The following is a 21281-nucleotide window of genomic DNA, read 5'->3' as shown; positions in this document are numbered from 1 at the left end:
ACCGGGGCATCAAGGGGATGTCTGTCAAGTACAACAAAAAAACAATACAATCATCACTGGCATTAAGGAGTCAAGGATTATACAAATGTCCCTCCTAGGAAGCCCAGTTTGCCTAATAGAGATCATAAATATCCAATTGTCCATGACAGCCTGCAAAGATGAAACCATTCAATCAAAAGCCCTTCTATTCCTTTCTCTCCGAACTGCCCAAAAACTAACAAAGGGAATGAGGGAAGAAGCCCCTTTTGAACTTATTGGAGCAGATCCCTTCCCAAGCCCAAATCTCACCCTCTACTGAAGCTGGGGTGACCTTCTGTTTGACCATGGAAATGGCCAAAGCTCTAGAAGTTTCCTTCCAAGAATAGTGCAGAAGGATGTGCTTCTTCCGTCCAGCCCTCTCAAGGCACAAAAAACACCTATTCACAAGAGACAAGGCCTTCTTCTAAAGATTATCGCGAGTCTCGCGAGGATCTTCCAGAGTGTAGCCTCCACGTGAAAAAAAAAAAAAAAAAACAACATTCGAGAGGGCTGCTGTTCTCCAGATGGCTTTCAAGGAAAATTGTTGATGTACTCCACTGGCTGCTAAGGTGTTTCTAATAAGATCTGGTTGTGAAAATTCAATCCTCCTTCAAAGACCACTTGGGCTTATTGGAGGTGGCCTGGCACTGAATTTTTCCAAGGCTATTGTATAAATTTGTGAAGAGTATGGAGTAATGACTAGTGTAAAGACTATAGATGGAGAAACTAGAGAATTTCCAATTACCATAGGTGTACATCAAGGATCTGCTTTAAGTCCTTATCTTTTTGCTTTAGTGATGGACCAATTGACTAAGAGTATTCAAAAGGAGGTTCCATGGTGTATGTTGTTTGCAGATGATATTGTATTAAGTGACGAAACTAGGGATGGAGTAGAAGCTGAGTTAGAATTATGGAGAGAAGCTTTGGAATCTAGAGGCTTTAAGATAAATAGAAATAAAACAGAATATATGAAATGTAATTTTAGTAATGATAGGAGGAATATTGGAGACAGTTAAACTTGATGATGAAGAAATAAATAGTACTTGTAGATTTCGATACCTTGGATCTATTATGCAAGCTGAAGGAGAAATTGAAGATGATGTAATGCATAGAGTAAAAGCAGGTTGTGTAAAATAGAGAAGTGCTTCAAGTGTTCTATGTGATTGTAGAATACCCTTAAAATTGAAAGGGAAGTTTATAGGATAGGTATAAGACCAGCTATGCTATATGGATCAGAATGTTGGGCGACGAAGAAACATAATATCCAGAAAGTAAAAGTTGCCGAGATGAGGATGCTTAGATGGATGAGTGGTATAACATTGAAAGATAAATTAAGGAATGAACATATTCGTGGTAAGTTAGGTGTAGCTCCTATAGAAGATAAGATAAGGGAGGGATGACTCAGATGGTATGGACACTTGCAACATAGGCCTTATAGTGCACCTATGAGGAAGAGTGACATAGTTACTGTGGGGGGCAATAGAAGGGGTAGGGGTAGACCTAAAATAACTTGGGAGGAGATAGTGAGTAAGGATTTAATATCCTTGAATCTATCAAAAGAAATGGTCCATGATTGCATAAATTGGCGGAAAATGATTCATATAGCCGACCCCACTTAGTGGGACTAAGGCTTGGTTTTGTTGTTTTTTGTGTTTTTGTTGTATCAAATTATCAATCTCCCTATCAAAAACATTTCTACTCAAAGGAACATTCCATAAGACCCCATGATTAGCGAGCTCCAAGTACTGAAAAATAAGGACATCTTTATCACAGGCAAGCCTAGATGGGTGTTTAGAGCTTGCCATGTGCACAAAATTGTACATATTTTTTCTATAGGTTTTAATCAATAGGTTTTATAATTTTATTGTTATTTAGGCTTTCCCTATCTTTCCTGTTAACGAAAGATAACTTTAGAACCTGTTTGGTATCGTTTTTGTAAAATAAAGAAATAGACTATAAAAAAACTTGTTTAGATTGTTGGTTTTCTATTTCTGTTGTCAATTTTCAACTATTTGCAAAAAAAAAAAAAGAAGGAAAGTCAAATCTTATGGTTTTTAGTTGTTTTGCAACCTATTGTTAATGTTCAAATTAACTTTTTTGGATTAAATCATTCATTTTATACATATTTTAAATTAAAATAAAAATAAAATGATCATATGAATCAAAATTATAATTAAAATAAAATTTCCATAATTTTTTTTAAAAATTTAAGTGATTTTCAAAAGTATTTTTACTATTTTTTAATTGTCATGTACAATAAGATTGTTCTTCTAAAATCAACTTTGAAATATAATAATTAAGTAAAATTGTTATAATAATTTTTCTTTTTATTACAATATCTTCAACATGTATTATTTTGTACTTTTATTATTTTATTCATATTTTTTAATTGTTATTTTATTCAAGGACAAAAATGAGCATTTGTTTAATCAGGTTTAAGAAAAAAATGGTTTTTGTTTTCGTAATTTTTTATAGTGGTACCAAATGGCCCCTCCGAGAATGTCTAGACACTTGAGCTAATTTTATGATATTTGGGCCTTTAGATTGTATAGATTTCTTTCTTCTAGCTTTATATTCGAAGTTAGTATATTTTTGCATGTGGCCCTTGTGGCTAGACTTGGCAAAACGGATAAATATTCGTTTATCCAAACTGAATCAGGCTCGCTTAAATTGACTTATAATTGATCCACACATTAAATGAGTTAGATATGGTTTTAAAATTTTGATTCTGCTCGTAAACGAGTCGGTTGGTGGATTCCAAGTTTAATCTAATAGATATCCATCAATCCATTAACAACTAAAACCAAAATCCATAGATAATTTCATATGCCGATGCTTATTAGATATCAACCAAGTCAATATAAGCCCAATTGGCTCAAGTCCAACCCCACATTCCCAACTCTTGCACTAGCACTACTGTATGTGCCTTCAAGTCTGTCCCACGTCCCCACTTAAACTCAAGTCCAAATACCCAATTCTCATGACCAAAACAAAAGCCTTAAATTCATGATTTTAAAAAATAAAAATATATATATAATTTTGTGATTGGTTATTGAATGTTTAGCAATTTACCAAATTATAATTTTAAAAATAACTTCATGTTGTTATGATACAAAATAAATTGTTTATTGGATGGTAAAAAAAATTGTACTTGGGATGGGAATGACAGATTATTTGCTATCTGCCACAGATTATCCGATCTGAACCACTATAAATCCACCACTTAATTGAGTCAGATATGGATTGTAATTTCCTTCTCAGATAATCTGCCTAATCCACCATGGATTATCCGACCCGATCCGTTTTCTCAGGTCTACTTGTGACCAAATAGCCATTGGAGATTGCTCTCGCATCCACAAATTACCCTTTAGTAGAGATCATATGTTTTATTTCCACTAATGCTGCTTTGGTTTTGATCCTTTTTTATAATTTAGACTTCATGTGTTTTCTTAGGCACATGGTCTTCTAAAGAAAGGGAGTGAAGAAGTTCCTATAGAATTGCTCAACAATATTGGGGTTCTTCATTTCGAAAGGGGGGAATTTGAGGTTTGTTAATTTGTTAACTTTTTAAGTGCTGCATTATAATGAATTGCATGAAAGAATTGACCTTTATTGTAACTTTTGTGCATCCAGTCTCATTGTATTTCTTTAGACTTCTTTCTGGAAACTAACTATTATTTGAGTGTGTTGTTGGCCTTGGCGTCTTCTTATTTTTCAGCTCGCTGAGCAAACTTTTAAGGAGGCTTTAGGTGATGGCATTTGGCACATGTGGCTTGATGGTAAGGCACATTCCCATGCAATTGATGCAAGTGCTTCTATTCATCAATACAAGAACATGCAGATATTTCATCAACTTGAGGAAGATGGTGTTTTTGTGGAACTACGTTGGAATAAAATCACTGCAATATTTAACCTGGCCAGATTGCTTGAGCAGTTACATAACACTGGAACTGCAAGCATATTGTATCAGCTGATCTTGTTCAAGGTATGTGTTTATTTTAGTTGTTATAACTGATGCCAATAAATTTAGCTAGTTCTATTTTAGGAATTGAAAAGCAAGCCTTTTCATTGTTTTACTAGAGGGTTTTACTGTTGCCATGGGGAATGGAAACATTGGAAAGCAGCAATAGGAATGTACTTTTTTGCATTGTTCTTTTATTTGGATACTTGGAGCTTTGGTTTGTTTGCAGAGAATCAAGTGTGCCCTTCTTCTTTGGAAGGATTTTTCTTCAGAGATTTAGACAATATAAATTGTTGTCATCATAAAGCACATGAAATGCAAAACTTTTATCAATCCGTCATATTGAATAGACAAGGAATAAGTATTCTCAAAGTTTACCCTTGAAATGTCTCTTCCTATCCAATTGCATGTTTGATGGTTTTTTTTTTTTGGCATGAGTAACTTTCTGGTAAATTATTATATCTCGATACAATTTCTGTTCTATTCCCACATTATTTCATTCTGTGAGCTAAACGAAGCTTTAAGGGAGCATTTGGTTCATACCATCTTTCAACATTCTTGGGAATGTGATGTCAGTGCATTGCATTTTCACATTAATTTTGGGGCTGAAATCTGATGTCTTGTGAATCTCAAATTCCTTAGGAGTGAAAGATCCTCATAGATCATGGAAATTCTATTCCCAAGATAATCTTATGTTTTGGACTAAATTGTCCCCACTATTTTGGCTTGTTGTAAAATTATGCCCCCATAAATAGTATTATAGTACTTTGCAAGTTATAATAGTACTTATAATAATAAATTGACAAAAATATTAATAAAGAAAAAGCTAAAAGTAGTATTATTAATATTACAAAATGATATAACATAGTAGTTAAAATAAAGAAATCATACTGACCTCCATTATTGTGGTTAATTGGATCATTATGCGTTGAATTTTTTCTTTGTCATGTTTGAAATTTCTGGATTATGGATTTAATTTGGTAGATTTTCATAATAGGTTTTTGTGCTAGAAATATAATTACTCTTCATATATTATTTGTACACATTTGAAAGTATGATGGTAATCTTTTTTCAATGCCTGCCAGAATTCCCATATTAAACCACACACTAACATGCTAACATGGGCATCATGTGTACATTCTTGAGAGTTTTGTAATGCATACCAAACAAAAATGTTCCCATGAAGCCAGCATCCTGTTCCTGAGATTCCCAGAAATATCACCAAACACTATCCTAAAGGTTTTGGAGATCATAATAAAAAATGCTTTGAAGGTGTGCGACTTTGCTGTTGTGTGGTATATTGGTTGGGAAATTCTATAATTTTAAGGGAAGGATGATGGCTTCAGATTGGTATGGTGTAGCCATGTAGGTGTTTTTTTTTTTTTTTTTTTTTCGATTTCTTTATGGTGCTTATATTTTGGCTTGTTTCCTGGGATACAGCTTGTCCTTTGATTCATTACAGTTCCTATTTTCTTCTGATGCTACTTCTTCTTTATCTTTTAAAACAAATATAGGTTTAACAATCAATTCTGTGATGTGTTCAGTTTTGATAAAAGAGTAACTTGTTTTATTCAAAAATTTGAATGCTACAAACTCATCAAAATTGCGACCAATTTTTACACCAGATCACTCCACTTCATGAAAGAAGGTATGCAGATAACTAGAGGAAGATACTTAGTTGAAGCAAAGTTTTTGAAGTCTTTGCTTCAATGGGGCAAAATAGAATGTAGGATTATGTTAGCACTTTTCTACTTTTTTCTTTTTTATCTAAACAATTTTTCTTTGAAAGATTAGAAATCATCATTCATTGAACTGTTTAGTTTTCACCCCGTAAGTGACTTCCTTTCTCCTAATCATCTCCTTCCCCAAGATATAATGGTTCCTATTCAGTTTTTTTTTTTTCCTTTTTTAATATATAAACACAAAGATATGAACATAAGAAAAGGAGAACAAGGCATATGCTAGCCAAGAAGAAAAAAATGAAAAACAAACAAGAGAACTAGACAACTTCATGTAACTATGAGGCAAAGCTCTCAAATCCGTTTGCATATCAATTGAAAGCACCTAGAAAAAAAATGTGTAGCACCAAAGAGAAGGCAAGGAACACTACTTTTCTCTAAAGCAAAGTAACTAAAGTGACAACCATTGAAATGCGAGGATTTTGTAATTTAACGTGAAAGCAATCATAAGTATTTGATCCTATTGTGATCAGCACTAGCATCCAGCCTTAAGTCCAACTATTTGGGATGAATCTTTTTTTGCCAATTCACACGATCGAGGACATTTTCCTCAACTAACTTAAGAGCTATTAAGTCCTTCCTCACTACCTCATTTCAAGTTAATTTAGGTCTATCCATACGTCTTGTAGCACCATTGACGGTAACTAGCTTGTACCTCATTGGTGCCCTACTTGTCCTGCATTTCAAATGCCTAAATCATCTAAGCCTCCCCTCCCTTATCTTCTATCGGTGCTATACCTTATTTGTTGCAAATATGTTCATTCCTTAATTTATCCTTCAATGGTGTACCACTCATCCATCTTAGCATTTGCATTTTGGAAACTAACTTTTTGAATATGTTGTTTCTTAGTTGCCTAGCATTCCGAACCATATAACATGGCAGGTATTATAGCCATCCTATAGAACTTTCCTTTTAATTTTAATGGTATTGATCCTATTGAGATCAGTAGACCAAATAGAAGCCCTTATTTTGGACAGAATTTTAGGGTGCATTTGGTTAGGTTGTGGACACAGTATTCATGCATGCAGCATACAAAGAATATACATTTGATTATGTGTTTTCAACACTAATAATTTGTTTCATAGGATCAACACTAATAATTTGCTGCAGATTAGGAGGTCTTTAAAGGCTCTCTCTCTGGATATTTTTGCACTTTTTTTTAATTGCTCAGAATCCGCCCTGCATCTTTTCTTGCATTGTGATTTTGCATGGAGGGTTTGGAACAAACTATTCAGTTATTTGGAGGAAAGTTGAGTTTGCCCAGAGACAGTGCTATTCATTTATTTCAGCTATTCAGTGATTTTGTTGTTTTTGGTGGTAATATGGAAGTAACAGCCTCATGGAACTGTGTTGTAGTTGCAGTATTTTGGGTCTGTGGAAGGGATTTTTTTCAGGGAAGAAGATATAGTTTTTGACAGTATAGGAGAAGGTTCATTATTTGGCTTCTCTTTGGTGTGGTTAATGGAAGCTTCAAGGGATGATATTGAGTGCGATTGGCGTTCTATGTTGACTTATTAGGGCGTGCTGATTTTCCTGTATTGTTTTTGTGCCTTTCGGATTTTCTTTTTCTGTTTCCTTTGGGGTTTCCCAGTGTTTGATAAGGAGATGTCTCTTCTCTTGATTGTATATTCTTAATCTATCAATGAATTTCTTTTTCTATCAATAAAATTTACTTGTTTTCAAAAAAATCTTTTTCAAAATGTATCCAAGAGCACTACTAAAAAGTACAGGTTTTCAAGAAATGACGTGGAGGCGTTTCCCATGCTTTTAGATACAAATTCCTGGATACAATAAAAACTCAGGAGTTGGGGTGTTAAAACACCATATCCCCTTCCATCACCCCATTTTGAAACAGTTTTGAATACGCTTAACCAAATGCATTTTCAAGCACAAAAGCAGCCTTAGCTTTCCTAATCATGTGTTATAAAGAAAAATGAGAACCAATTGAATCGAAGGTGATATATATAAGATTTGGCAAGAAAACACCCTAAAACCATTCAAAATCCAAACTCGACAATCGCAACATGAAGGACAACTAAAAGAATTAATCACTATGAAAGGACAAGCTCAACAACTTCCCTTTTAATCTAGTTCCTTTTTAATAAAAAAGTAAAGAAACATTAGCCCAAATGAAAACAAAGAATATAGATTTTGGAGCTCTGTGGAAATTTGAAAGACGATCAAGGTGAGGGAGGATACACAATCCTAAAAGGATCTATCTATCTTAAGGTCTTCCTAGAAATGAACTCTCTCATTTATGAAAATGGAGTATAGCCTAAGGAAGGTAAAAAAAAAGGAAAAGAAAAATTTGAGAAATAACCTTGGCAAACTCGTATGAGTGAAGCATTAATACTAACTATAGCATTCCACTAATTATGATGGTTCTCATTATTTGTTGTGAATGAGCCTATGCAATAAGTATCTAGGCTCCAAGGGAAAACACCATTACAATTTACCTAGTGAGGCAATGCTCTTGGAAACTAGATTTGCCAACATAAACTACCCTCGCCCTTTGGCTTTCAAACCCTATCCCAACTAACCAGTTAATTCCTTTTACCCTCACCACCAACTACAAAATAAATAAATAAATAAAATTTAAAATATATATTAAAAAAATGATTTAAGATCAACACGTCTTGGGCTTGAAGAGAGATAAGAACTAATGAGGAATAGGAGTCAAAGGTGACTAAATAATACACACTCCTATAATAACAAAATGATTCTCTGTGTGCATTGAATTTCCTAGATGCCTTTTTGACAAACAACTCCAGAAGGACACAACCCTAGGATTCAACCTAAAGGAACACATGCATAAGAACTGTGCTAGCTATGAATAAGACACCCTACTAATACCCACCGGGCCACTCTTAAGAAAGATAATGTTTAAGCTAGGTGTTAGGGTCTTAGAGTTTTGTGACCCTAACACATGGTTTTGGTGTATGATTATTGACTTGAAGGAAAGGTCAGTTAACCTAGATGCGACTATTCAATTGTCACGGGGATGGTTTAGGTAGTCTCAATGATGTTGTGGTTGGTCTAGATAATTCTGATAGTGGTGTTCCTGAATCTAAGATGTATGATCATTAGATCCCTGGTGGTTACTCATGTGGAACCAAGAATACTTCAAAGACTTGTACTTTTGCGAGTACACCAGGTGAATGGCCTACCTTCCCTAGTATCCTGATGGGTACTAAATAAGCACCCTAAGCAGCGCTTAAGGGTGGGCTCTTGACATCCTTGAGGGTTGTAGTGGGCTTCCATATAGGGTTAGAAGCCCCATGAATGATCCATTTGGGAATGAGATCGTGTAGTACTCTCGCTCCAAAAGTTTGGGTGTACGTCCTTATTAGTTGTCTTTTTATATAGTTGGGTGGTATTATCTTAGACCCCTGTTCTGTTGAGGGGAAAATAATTACCCTTAGTACTAGTGGAAGGTGAGTTATTTTCATTACTGTTCAAATTTTGGGTTCAATAGTGATGATCTTAGTTGGTTCAAGGGTTTTCAAGCTGTGAGACTTGACCATTGGGTTAGACACTTGAGTGTTTCCTTGGATGAGGATAGGTGGGCTGGACTTGGTGTATTCTTGTCACCACACGAGCGTGACTCCTTGACATTTTAGGAGGCCATTGATAACTCCACGTATGTGATAATTGGTATCAGAGTGTATCTCTCAGATCAAATGAGATTAAGATTGAAACCGTTGGCATCAAATCGATGGTGGGTATCCAATTTGTGACATTAAGTAGGGGGAGGAGCAAGTTATCTTTGAGTAGGTTCTTGTCCTGTGCAACCTACTTGTCAGGTAACCTGTGGTTGGTAAATGAAATGAATGCTGGTCTTCAATGAATGTCTTGTGAATGTCTAGATACTTAATGGTGCTTTATACCTTTTACAAAGGATAAGGGTTAATGGATGGGAACTAAGATGAGATACCTTGCGACTTTGAGTCGGGTATTGTTGGCACACTTTGTGAGTCGTCCTATTGTGGGTGGCATTGGAGCTCGAATGGGTTATTTGTTGCGACATTGTGGTGTTCTCCTTCCACAAGCAGAGGTGATACTCTTAGATTTGGTGGAAGTGGATGGTTAGAGGAGTTTGCCTAAAGGTGTCTTTACAGAACTTGAGAAGTTCGCACTTATAGAGAGAGGTGACATCCTTAAATCTATAGGGAAGAATGAATTGTGAGCACCTTGGATAGATGTCCTCGAGCCATGAGCACGGCTCTGTGTCAGTCACAATGGGATTAGAGACAAGATTGGCTACTATGAAGCATTTCGGTTTGTGGTTGGTTGGAACCTCCTATGTTGGAGTTCTGCTAATATTGTTGAAACTTGCTTTGTGTATGTTTATAAACGAGGACATTGATGGACAAAGTGAGGGAAAATGTTAGGGTCTTAAGAGTTTTACGACCCTAACACATGGTGTTTTGGTGTATTTATTGACTTGGAGGAAAAGTTGGCTAACCTAGATGCAATTGTGTAATTGTCACGGGTATGGTTTCGATATGTATCGATGACGTGGTTGGTCCAGTTTGTTCTGATGGTGGTGTTCTTGAATTGAAGATGTATGATCATTAGATCCTTGGTGGTTACTCGTATATGACCAAGAATACGTCGGATACTTGTACTTTATGGGGTACACCAGCTGAGCAGCCTACCTCACTCGGTATCCTGATTGGTAGTAAGTAAGCGTCCTAAGGAGCACTCAGGGGTGAGCTCTTGACGTCCTCGAGGGGTGTTCTAGGCTTCTGTGTGGGATTGGAATCCCCAGAGACAATCCATTTGAGAATGAGATTGCACGGTACTCTCACTCTAGAGGTTTGAGTGTACGCACTTAGCCGTCAGCTATATAGTTGGGTGGTATCATTTAGGCCTCAATTGTGCTAAGGGGATGAGAGTTACCCTTATTATTGGTGAAGGTGAGTTATTTTCCTTACCTTTCAAGTTTGAGTTTATTAATGATGACCTTGATTCAATGGCTGTTGAACTGTGAGACTTGACTATTGGGCGGGATACTTGAGTGTTTCTTTGGATAAGGATGAGTACAGCTAGGCTAGACTTGGTGTAGTCTTGCCACCACACGAGTGAGGCTGCTTGACACTTTAGGAGGATTTTGGCAAGGGTGATTTCTTTTTGGCCATTGAGAACTCCACGTCTATGATACTTGGCATTTTTTCAAAGACTTGCAAAAGAGTGAACATATTAACAAAACAATCTAAATTGTGTAAGTGAGAAAATAGTGTCATCAACAGCTATAAATGAGAAGTAGTCACCTACTCAAGCCCCACCCTAAGACCCTCCATCACACTCATATAAAGACCATGTCTAATTGTCGTACTAAGAACATCTATGACAATAGTGAGTAGAGAAGGAAACAACAAATCAGTTTAATGAACCATCTCAAAGAATTAAACCATTTTGGCTCACTAGTAACAATCAGTACAGAAACAACGAAGAAGAGGCAAATCTTAATCCACTTTCTCCAAAAATCTCCAGCACACCCTCTCATAAACCTTTCCAAATCAAGCTTGAAGATAACCACTCGCTTTTACTACCCTTAACATCTCCCACAATGTCATTAACTACTAAAGCTGCATCCAAAACCCGGTAACCAAAGGAACTCTTTTAAGAACCAATGGTTCCATTTCGAACCTCACTTAATCTATTCACCAATGCTTTAGCTTAAATCATGCACTAATAGGCTGAAAATCCCAAATAATAGGCCTAAAATCCATCAATATTTGTAGCTGTGGCCTCTTAAATCACAATCCATGATAAACTCATAAAATTCCCTTATACTAGCAATTATCCTTGACTCCCTAACTTTTCATATGAAAATATAGTAACATTAACATCATTTCCACAACCCAAAAAGGAGAACAAAAATAAAAAAATCCGACTGTTACTCCCACGACAACACCTAAAACAGGACAATTAGGCCCATAAACAGACTTGAACCCCCAACAACCTCACCCCTAACTTCTAAATGAATGGGCAAAGAAAAAGATCCAACAAGCCCATCAACAGTAACTCCTACCCATGGTTTTAAATTTCCACGAAAATGTCGAAATTTCCGATTTCTGTCACCTTCGAAATCAAAATGGCAGTCGATTTCCGTCTTGCATAATTTCCGTCGAAATCTCAACGAATCATCCGAAATTTATTGGAACCCCGAAATTTTTGCGAAATTTGTCAAAATTTATCAAAATCTCGAGAGGGAAGTGAAATTTCTCTTTTAAATTATTTTATTTATTTGATTGAAACAAAAGGTTTTCACAAATGCTTTTTAAATTATATGAAAAAATAAACTTATAGTAATATTTTATTTAACCATTCATGTCTAAATTATCAATATTTGTATAATAAATAATATTTAAATGATTTATGAATTTCGTTTCCATTAACTAAATATGTTTAATGTACATTATCTTACAAACATGTTTGATACACATACTATTTTACAACTTTTCCACCTCATACAAAACATAGATGTATTTAATTTGTAATATATTAGTCTTAAAACTTATATTTTTATGTTTGTTAACCATTTCTAAAGTTTCACAAAAAATTCCATGCTTTACTACTAGTTTTTGTTATTTTTTCAAATCGAAATCGAAATTGACATCGAAATCGAAATTTCCGTCGAAATTTCCGTTGAAATTTCCGTACTTTTGGAGCTTCGAAATTTGAGTCGAAATCGAAATTTAAGACCTTGCTCCTACCCTAATATCTTACACAATAAAAATACTCCTTGAACTACTAGTAGATAGAGCAACCGAATTTTTTAATGTAAACTCCCAAATACTCCTAACCACCTGCTTAATCTTAAGGTGCTTCCTAAGATAGCATAGACTCCTGATATTCCAATCCAAATCTTTATTTTAAGAATTTGGTACCTGTAGCTTTATTTCCCCTACTATCCCATTACTGTCCCGATAGTTGACGGAGCTTATGCTCTGCAATTCCATCTTCACTTTTTCTTCGCCTCCCTCAACCCCGGGGAAACCACCACTTGGACCTCTTGACCAGATGGACAAACCAATTTAATACCCTAGTCGCCTAACAATGCTTATGGCTCCGTTGAATCCTTCCAACCACAGGCCACATTTGGTTTGCTATATATATATATATATATGGGAAAAAAAATGAGAAATTTGGACATTCCTATGGTGAAATTTGGGAATGTTGATTTGTCTATGTATTCCTTGAAATACATAAAAAAATTTAGATTGCCATTTTTATTTTGGTAATAATTTATTTTTATACAAACTTAGATTCTTCCCTTATAACTATTCTATTCCTAGGAATAGGCATTGCAGAACCAAATGTAACCTTAAGAATTTCAATACTCATGAAATTGCCTTTTCACTTGAATCCCCGTGGAATTTAGATATACCTTCAGGTAAATAGACTCATTCTAGAGAAGGTAGAATACCAACATTAGGTTTTACAACCATCTTTGGAGCTCCTGCCAATTCAATTTTGGATAGAGGATTAGCAACAAAAGGAGAACAATTTGAAGAAAAGAAAAGGTCAGAGTTAGGTATCTCAATTGGAGTACAAGGATTAGTCTGTCCTCGCAGAAACCAAAATCTGGGTTGCACCTTCTTTTTGGATCAGACTTCGAAGAAAAAAAAATGCTTAGTGAGATATCAATATTATTCAGTTGTAGATGCCCCTTGTCTGAGTTATACATGCAAAGTGAGTTAGTTCACTTGAACTTTTGTTTTGAATAGTTGTATTTGTGTTTTAATATCATAATAAAACGCAGTAATCACAACCAATATCTAAGCAAAATTTTGAAAGTTTTTGGCATATTGCACCTGTCCCAACTCCCAGCCTTTTTAGTTCTAATGAAATTATGCAATGTAGTTTTCTTGTACTTCAGGCTGCAACAAGCTATTATGTTTTCTTTTGCTATGAAAATATTTTCTAAAGATGTCTTAATTTTTCACTATTTTTCAAGTTTTTTTCTGATAAAACAACTTTGAAGTTATCATTCATCAGTACAAGTACAAACCTGAAGTTAAAACAAAAAAATTGTTTTGTTTTAAATCATGTGAAGTATTCTTGATTATAATTTTCCCTATTGATGGAAGCTTCACATTATTTATCAAATTGCTCCATAATTTTTCATGAATGTTGTTTAGTGTTTTGTGGCTTGGTTCTTATTATTTCAGCTAGGACTGAGCATTTTGTCTGACCTCTTTGTTTTTCCTTGACAGTATCCAGACTATATAGATGCCTATCTGAGGCTGGCTGCCATTGCCAAAGCTCGAAATAATATTCAATTAAGCATTGAACTGGTTATTATTGTTCCAATGTCATCAACCTCGTCTTCTTCTTCTTCTACTTTTGTGTAATGTGTGCATATGTGGCGTATCATATAAGAAGATGTTTTTTGTTGTAGGTTGGTGAAGCCCTGAAGGTGAATGACAAGTGTCCAGATGCATTATCCATGCTTGGTGAGCTGGAACTTAAGAACGATGACTGGGTTAAGGCAAAGGATACCTTCCGTGCTGCTCGGGAAGCGTCTGATGGAAAGGATTCTTATGCTACTCTTTCTTTGGTGGGTACATTGTTGTATATTCAATTTCCTTTTTGTATGGTATATTGGTATCTTGATATTAATGTGATAGGTGCTGAGTTCCTTGAATTTGAAACCCCATGGGGCAGCCCATAGTGGGAAGAACTAGGATAGTATCTTGAAAGGCATAGGGCCATTTGGTTTAAGTGTTTCCAAAAAATCATTTTCAGAAACATATCTGAAAACATCACTAAAAAAAAGGTTTTGAGGAAACAATTTTAAGGTGTTTGTGGTGTTTTCAGACGTATTTTCCTGGATGCAATGAGGACATGGGTGTGGGGTATAACCAGTCTTTAAAATAATAGTAGTAATATTGATAATAATAATTGTTAAAGCTTGATCTACATTGTTGGTGCAAAACCTACTACTTTAAGCGTTTAGGTAAAGTGGTAATCTAACATAAAATCAGAGCTGGTTACCCGGAGGTTTTGGCTTCTAGTCTTGTTGACCATGTTTATTGTCTAGTGATTAAAAATTATTATTTCCTTGTAATGGATGTTATTTATCTCTCGTTTATCTCTCCACGCGCTGTCGGGCTGCACGTGCAGGAAAGTCTTAAAGCTTGACGTTAATTGTTGGTGTGCAACCTAATAGCTTAAGCTTTTAGGTAAAATGGTAATATGACAATAATACCAATAGTAATAATTATTATTTATTGATAAATTGCCACTTGGATCAACCTTAACCAGACATAGTTCCACTATTTTCATTTCCAGAAACAATTTCAAAAGCATTTAACCAAATATGTTCTTGAGCATAAAAAATACATGATACATTGTTTATGAACCCTTAAATGAACAGGGCCATAGGTTCCTGTTTTGAATCTGGCTTGATGTAAATGACTGCTTAGGGCCACCCTAAGGTTTTGTAGCTTGTTTTACCTGGTGAAATGTGCGGAATTACTATGGTGCTCAGAATAGCTTGCTAACTTACTGTTGTGCCCTTTGTTATATACTTGTGTGTGTGTGTGTGTGTGTGTTAACAGAGAGAGTTTTAGATTCCTACTGAAGATACATTTCTTGTGATGGAAGTTGCATTTTATTGGTAGTTATTGTTCGCTTGTTATTTTTGCTCTTGTTCTCCTTGTCATAATTTGTCGTCATTATTACTACTACAAGCATCTTATACTTTCTATTTGGCATTGGTAAGGGGAACTGGAATTACTTTGCTGCAGTCCGCTCTGAAAAAAAAGCTCCCAAGTTGGAAGCAACCCATCTTGAAAAAGCTAAGGAACTCTACACAAAAGTATGATGCTTTATCTTTTATCTCTAATTTTTCCTTTCTGGTGGTGTCTTACACTAGTGACATGCTTATTGTTTGAAGCTTTTGTTTCAGAAGTTTGAATGCTTTATGTTCTCAATTTTTCAGAGAGGAGTAACATTTTGATATCTGAGTAGATTTGGAAAGAAAAAAGCAATCAAGGTTCTTCAGGAGAAATACTGAATTTCATTTAATTTTGTTGGCTTTATAAGGTTAACCTAGATTCAATGTTAATCGACTACCATCGCCTTTTTTCAAACTGTGATTCATCCCAATTGGACAGTTTGGCTAGGAATTTAATCAGTCGTGTGCTTCTTTCATTGAGTTTTTTTGAGTCTCATTTTCAGGTTCAGTCCTTTTCCTTAATGCGCTGGTCTTTCAAAACATTCATGATCATTGACATACAAATTTTAATTTTCCATATAGGTTCTGGTGCAGCATAATTCGAATTTATATGCTGCCAATGGTGCAGGATTGATTTTGGCAGAAAAAGGCCAATTTGATGTTTCAAAAGATATCTTTGCACAGGTTAGCTGAATTTGTTGTTTCAGTTAAATTGAAAATTTTGTGTCTGCTGGAGTTCTATTTAGCCATAATCTAATGATAGGTTCAAGAAGCTGCAAGTGGAAGCATATTTGTCCAGATGCCAGACGTGTGGATAAATTTGGCACATGTTTATTATGCTCAAGGCAATTTCTCATTGGCTGTCAAAATGGTTAGTCTACCAGATCTTTTCTTCTCTCACCCTTCTGCTTCTTGTTTATAATTTTTTTCTTGAAGTATTGCATGCATGTCCTGATTGTGTTTCTTCTTTTTCAGTACCAAAATTGCTTGCGGAAATTCTTTCATAATGCGGATGCTCAAGTTCTTCTTTATCAAGCTCGTACTCAGTATGAAGCTGAACAGTGGCAGGATTGTAAAAAAACTTTACTGAGAGCAACCCACTTGGCACCTTCAAACTACACCCTAAGATTTAATGCTGGTGTGACAATGCAAAAGTTCTCTGCTTCAACACTACAAAAGACAAAGAGGACTGCTGATGAGGTCAATTGATGAGAACTTAACTTTTAATCTGATATAGTGACTGTTCTTACTTTTTGTATTTTCCAGGACCATATAATTTATTTCCTTGCTTTGTGCCTGTTGTGACAGGCCTGCTTGCAATTCTCTTCATATTTTATCTTGAGGAAATTAACTTTTAATCTGATATTATAGTTACTGTTCTTACTTTTCATATCTTCCAGGACCATAAAACTTATTTCCTTGCTTTGTGTCTGTTGTGACAGGGCTGGTTGCAAAATTTAAAATTAGGCCTACATATTTCGGTGGATTTTGGGTTTTGGGTTTCTGTTCAGTACTCTGGATTATGATTAATTAGTGAATTGGTTGCTTGTGTGTCATGGAGCAATCCTTTCCACTATTTTTGATTGATTTTCATAGTAAGGGTCTTAATGAAGATGACATTACTTATAGGATTAAAGCATGGTTGATTGGACAGGAGAAGTGATTATGGAGTATTTTGTGATTGGAAGAGCGATTGAATGATTTTGTGATTTTATTTTTAGTATATATAACTATGCTCTTTTACAGCTGCAAATAAATTTAGCTGATCCAAGCTTTTGGGTGTTTTAGCTGATTTGGTTAAAAAGACATGAGCTTGAGCTTGAGCTAGTCTCAACTGGGTCTTAAATGTGTGCAAAATTATATTACATTTTATCTTTTTAAATATTCATATCATACACAAACATACAGTTAAACTTCTAGCTCAATTCTTTGAAAACTGCCGATGAGGCCAACTGACAAAAACCTGGGTTTTTCTTTTCATTTTATCTTGAGGAAGTTAACAATTTTAATCTTAATCTAATATTATAAATTTTCTTTTTACAGTTTTTTCCATAAGCGTCTTTTCTGTTAACAAGACTAATTTTGTAAAGAATTTTGTAAGTTATTTGTTTCCTTGCTTTTTGCCTGTTGTGACATCACTGCTTGGAAGTTTGAAATTAGTCATATATATTTTCTATGAATGAGAGTTTCTTTACATCAGTCTGCAGGCATGAACTAGTGAATTCAGGTTGCTTGGATATGCGTAGGAATGATCCTTTTCAATATCTTTGATTGATCTTCGTGGTGGGGGTATGCTAAACATGACATTGGTTATTGGATTGAAGTGGACTTATTTTAGGAGGAGAAATGATTATGGAGTATTGTGCAGTTGTAAGAGATTGAATTGCATTGAAACATATTTTTAGGGATAAGCAATGTGTTTTTTGCTGGTCCAAGGATCTGCAAATGAGTCGAGCTAAGTCAATCTTTTGGGTATTCGAGCCTGGGCTTGGATAAAAATTCATGAACTTGAGCTCGAACTCAGTCTCAACTCTCAATTTGAGCATAAATTTTAAATATTATATTGTGTTATTTTAAGTACACACATACATATATCTAAGCTCATCCAAGCTATTGAGGGGCCTAAAGTAGAGCTTCTGGTTAGTTTGAGCTTGCTGTCATTTGAAATTGAACAAAGCTAACTGAGCCGAGCTTGAGCTATTTGTGACCACCTCTATTCATTTGCAGCCCTTGTTGGGGAATTGACAGGAGAACAAGAGATGGTTGGAGTAGTTTCTAGGAATGATATTAGGTACAAAAAGCTGTAGATATTGCCATTTGAGGAATTATTAATGAGGGTGATTTAGTTTGAGGAGAGGATGCTTGGGTTAGTGGAAGATATGGATGCACATAGAACCAAATGGTAAAGAAAGATTTGTATGGATGGTCCTAAATTGTTGGGATTAGGCTGTGTTCTATAATTTTCATTTGCACATCATAGTTCCTTTGGGTTTTAGTTACTGTGGAATCCATATATTTGTAGTTGACACGGTATTTGTTAATGGGAGATACCTGCTATGATTACTGTGACATGATGCCGGTAATGCTGAGATTGATATTTTGTTATTCCTGGACACAATGTGTTATGTATAGTTATTCTGTAGAATACTGTAAACAAACCTCAATAAAAATTTGGGCTATAGTCTTATAGAGGAAGTGTTTTATAATTCTGTTATGTGAGTTTCACCTTTAATTATTTTGATTTGAACTGGCTGTTTAGTTTGTTCTAAACAAATTATTTATTGCAGTTTTTTCCACCCCAAGCTAAAATGCTTTGTAGGTTTAGTTGCTTTATAGGCATCGTTTACAAATTGTGATCACAACTCACAAGAATCTCATTTGTGAGTTCCTCTGTCAGAAACCACATCGAGTTTAAGAGTTAAATGCTCTCTCAATATGAATTTTTTTTTACTGTTATTTGATAGGTGCGTTCAACAGTTGCGGAGCTAAAGAATGCTGTCCGCATATTTAGTCAGTTATCGGCAGCTTCCAACCTTCACTTTCATGGGTTTGATGAGAAGAAAATTGACACTCATGTGGGGTATTGCAAGCACTTGCTAGAAGCTGCAAAAGTTCATTGTGAAGCAGCTGAGCGTGAGGAGCAGCAGAACCGACAGAGACTTGAACTTGCTCGTCAGGTCTCATTGGCTGAGGAAGCCCGTCGTAAAGCTGAAGAACAGAAGAAATTTCAGGTTGGCTGTCATAAAAGTTCTTCTTGTCATACATATGCAATTGAACAGTCTCTTCTAATTCTTTTTTTTCCCCATATTGAAATCATGTCTAACATTGTGTCCTTCGTCTTACTTTGGGTAAACAGTTGGAGAGGAGAAAACAGGAGGACGAGCTGAAACGGGTGATGCAACAGGAGGAACATTTTGAACGTGTAAAGGTATGACTTAATTTTGTTTTATGCAGCATTCTGTGTTCAGTTGCTGGCATTAAATCAGGGGTTTTAAAATATTATTACAAATTTTGGGCTAAGATTACACATGTTGGGAGGTATACTCTTACTGTACTGATTCAGTTATAAGGACTGTTATTTATGTCCACATTTATTTTAGTTTCCATCTTCACTTTATGGTTTTGAAAATACATCTGAATTATTAATATGATTATGAATGCATATATCAGGATGTACAATTTGTTTCAAGTTGTTTGTCAAGCATTTTTGGACTTATGATGGTATTTGATGAATTTAACATGTTTTGATTTCAACTGAGGTAACCCTTCTTACATTTTTATTCTCTGGGATGGGGGTGAGGGGCTGGCTGAGTAGTGGGAGTGTTTCAGAGAAGGAATTTCTTTGGAGCATCTGAAGATTTAACTGCTATGGCATAGAGTGATGTGTTTTTGCATTTAAATTTTTCGCATCCTATTCTTGTAGTGCCATTCTTGGGTGGTTTTGGACTTATGTGTACCATTCATTATTATAATTACTTTTTTTTTTTTTTAAAGAAAAAATTCTAATCTGTTAATCGGCTTACACTTCCAGCATATCCGTCCTTAATTCTTACATCTGCTTTCTAATTTGTTTTTGGCTTCAGGAGCAATGGAAAAGTAGCACTCCTGCCTCTAAGCGGAAGGAGAGGTCCCAGATTGAAGATGAGGAAGGTGGGCATGGTGAGAAGAGGAAGAGAAAAGGTGGAAAGAGGAGAAAGAAGGACAAGAACACAGGATCACGTTATGAGACAGCGGATGCAGAAGCTATGATGGAAGATCAGGAAGAAATGGAAGATGATGAAGTCAATATGACCTATAGGGAGCCCTCTAATCAGATGAATGATCAGGATAATGATGCTCAAGACAATGCTCAGGATCTTCTTGCAGCAGCTGGGCTTGAAGATTCAGATGCTGATGATGACATGGTAAGTTTCTTTGGCTGAAGATGCATGTGGCTTGGACTCCACATGTCTCAAAACAGGAACTCTTCTTTTCCATGGGGATTTGGGGAATGAATGGGTCTTTCAGAAGTAGCTGCATATACTTCTGGATCTTTAATGAATTAATAATCAAAGACTTCTCCTTTATAACTAGGCAGAATAATATGTTTTTCCCAGTTATCGTATGTGATTGCGCATCTTGGTCGTTAGGAAAATCTATGTTTCTAATTTGACTGGCAGCCTGCCCTTGCTGGTGCATGTTGGTCAGTTTCTTCATTCCTAGGAATAATAAAATAACAATTGTCATTCCATTATTGTTTTCTAACTGGTCTGGTGTAACGTCATATTCTTACAAGGGTGATTAGGATTGCTTTTTCGTCAGCAATTTCTTAAGATTTCCCTTTTTTTAGTGATGTTTTTGTAACTTTCTGGTGAAGGCCGCACCTCCATCGAACGCAAGTCGACGGAAACAGACATGGTCAGATTCTGATGATGATGAGATATTAGACAGGCAACAAGTGGCGAGTCCTATTAGAGAGAACTCTGCCGAGCTGCAAGAAAGTGACGGAGAAGTTAGAAACAACGGGGACAAGCTGAACGGGGATGCTGCTACCTCTGATGATGATTGAGGTCAAATAATCTTTATGAATCCTTTCAAAGCCAACTATATACAACTGCATTCCCAATCCCTCAGTTTTTCCCTTCATTTCTTCCATGGAGAGAGGAGAAGAGGGAAGTACATCTGGTAAGAAAAATTGTAAATATTTTCCACATATTGATGAATAGAAAATTAAAGTTACATCATGGCTGTAGAAATTATTGGAGGCTTCACTGTAGTCTGAGAATATCAAATTTTTGAAGCCTTAAACTTGATAACATTGTTCAGTGATGCTGTTTGCGCGTCTCTGAATCCTGTTATACGTAATGTAATTTATGTTTTCTTATTTTGAAA

The 21281-nt window shown here is 35.5% G+C and overlaps 1 protein-coding gene across 2 annotated transcripts in view; it reads left to right on the top strand.

The window, feature by feature from the left end:
* Positions 1–21281, top strand: part of LOC131159990 (protein CTR9 homolog) — a 66352-nt gene extending 45071 nt beyond the window's left edge. For both annotated transcript variants that reach the window (XM_058115252.1, XM_058115253.1), the window contains exons 13-24: positions 3472–3564; positions 3737–4003; positions 13945–14025; positions 14130–14288; positions 15456–15551; positions 15993–16094; positions 16174–16281; positions 16386–16610; positions 18875–19141; positions 19267–19338; positions 19994–20314; positions 20767–21281. In XM_058115252.1, coding sequence (XP_057971235.1) covers positions 3472–3564; positions 3737–4003; positions 13945–14025; positions 14130–14288; positions 15456–15551; positions 15993–16094; positions 16174–16281; positions 16386–16610; positions 18875–19141; positions 19267–19338; positions 19994–20314; positions 20767–20958 — 1983 coding nt within the window. In that variant the 3' untranslated portion in view covers positions 20959–21281. The remainder of the gene's footprint in view (positions 1–3471; positions 3565–3736; positions 4004–13944; positions 14026–14129; positions 14289–15455; positions 15552–15992; positions 16095–16173; positions 16282–16385; positions 16611–18874; positions 19142–19266; positions 19339–19993; positions 20315–20766) is intronic.

The sequence above is a fragment of the Malania oleifera genome, chromosome 7 (genome assembly GCF_029873635.1).
Source record: "Malania oleifera isolate guangnan ecotype guangnan chromosome 7, ASM2987363v1, whole genome shotgun sequence".
NCBI classification, from domain to species: domain Eukaryota; kingdom Viridiplantae; phylum Streptophyta; class Magnoliopsida; order Santalales; family Ximeniaceae; genus Malania; species Malania oleifera.
Note: the sequence above shows the minus strand (reverse complement) of the source record. Positions and strands in the feature narration are given on the sequence as shown.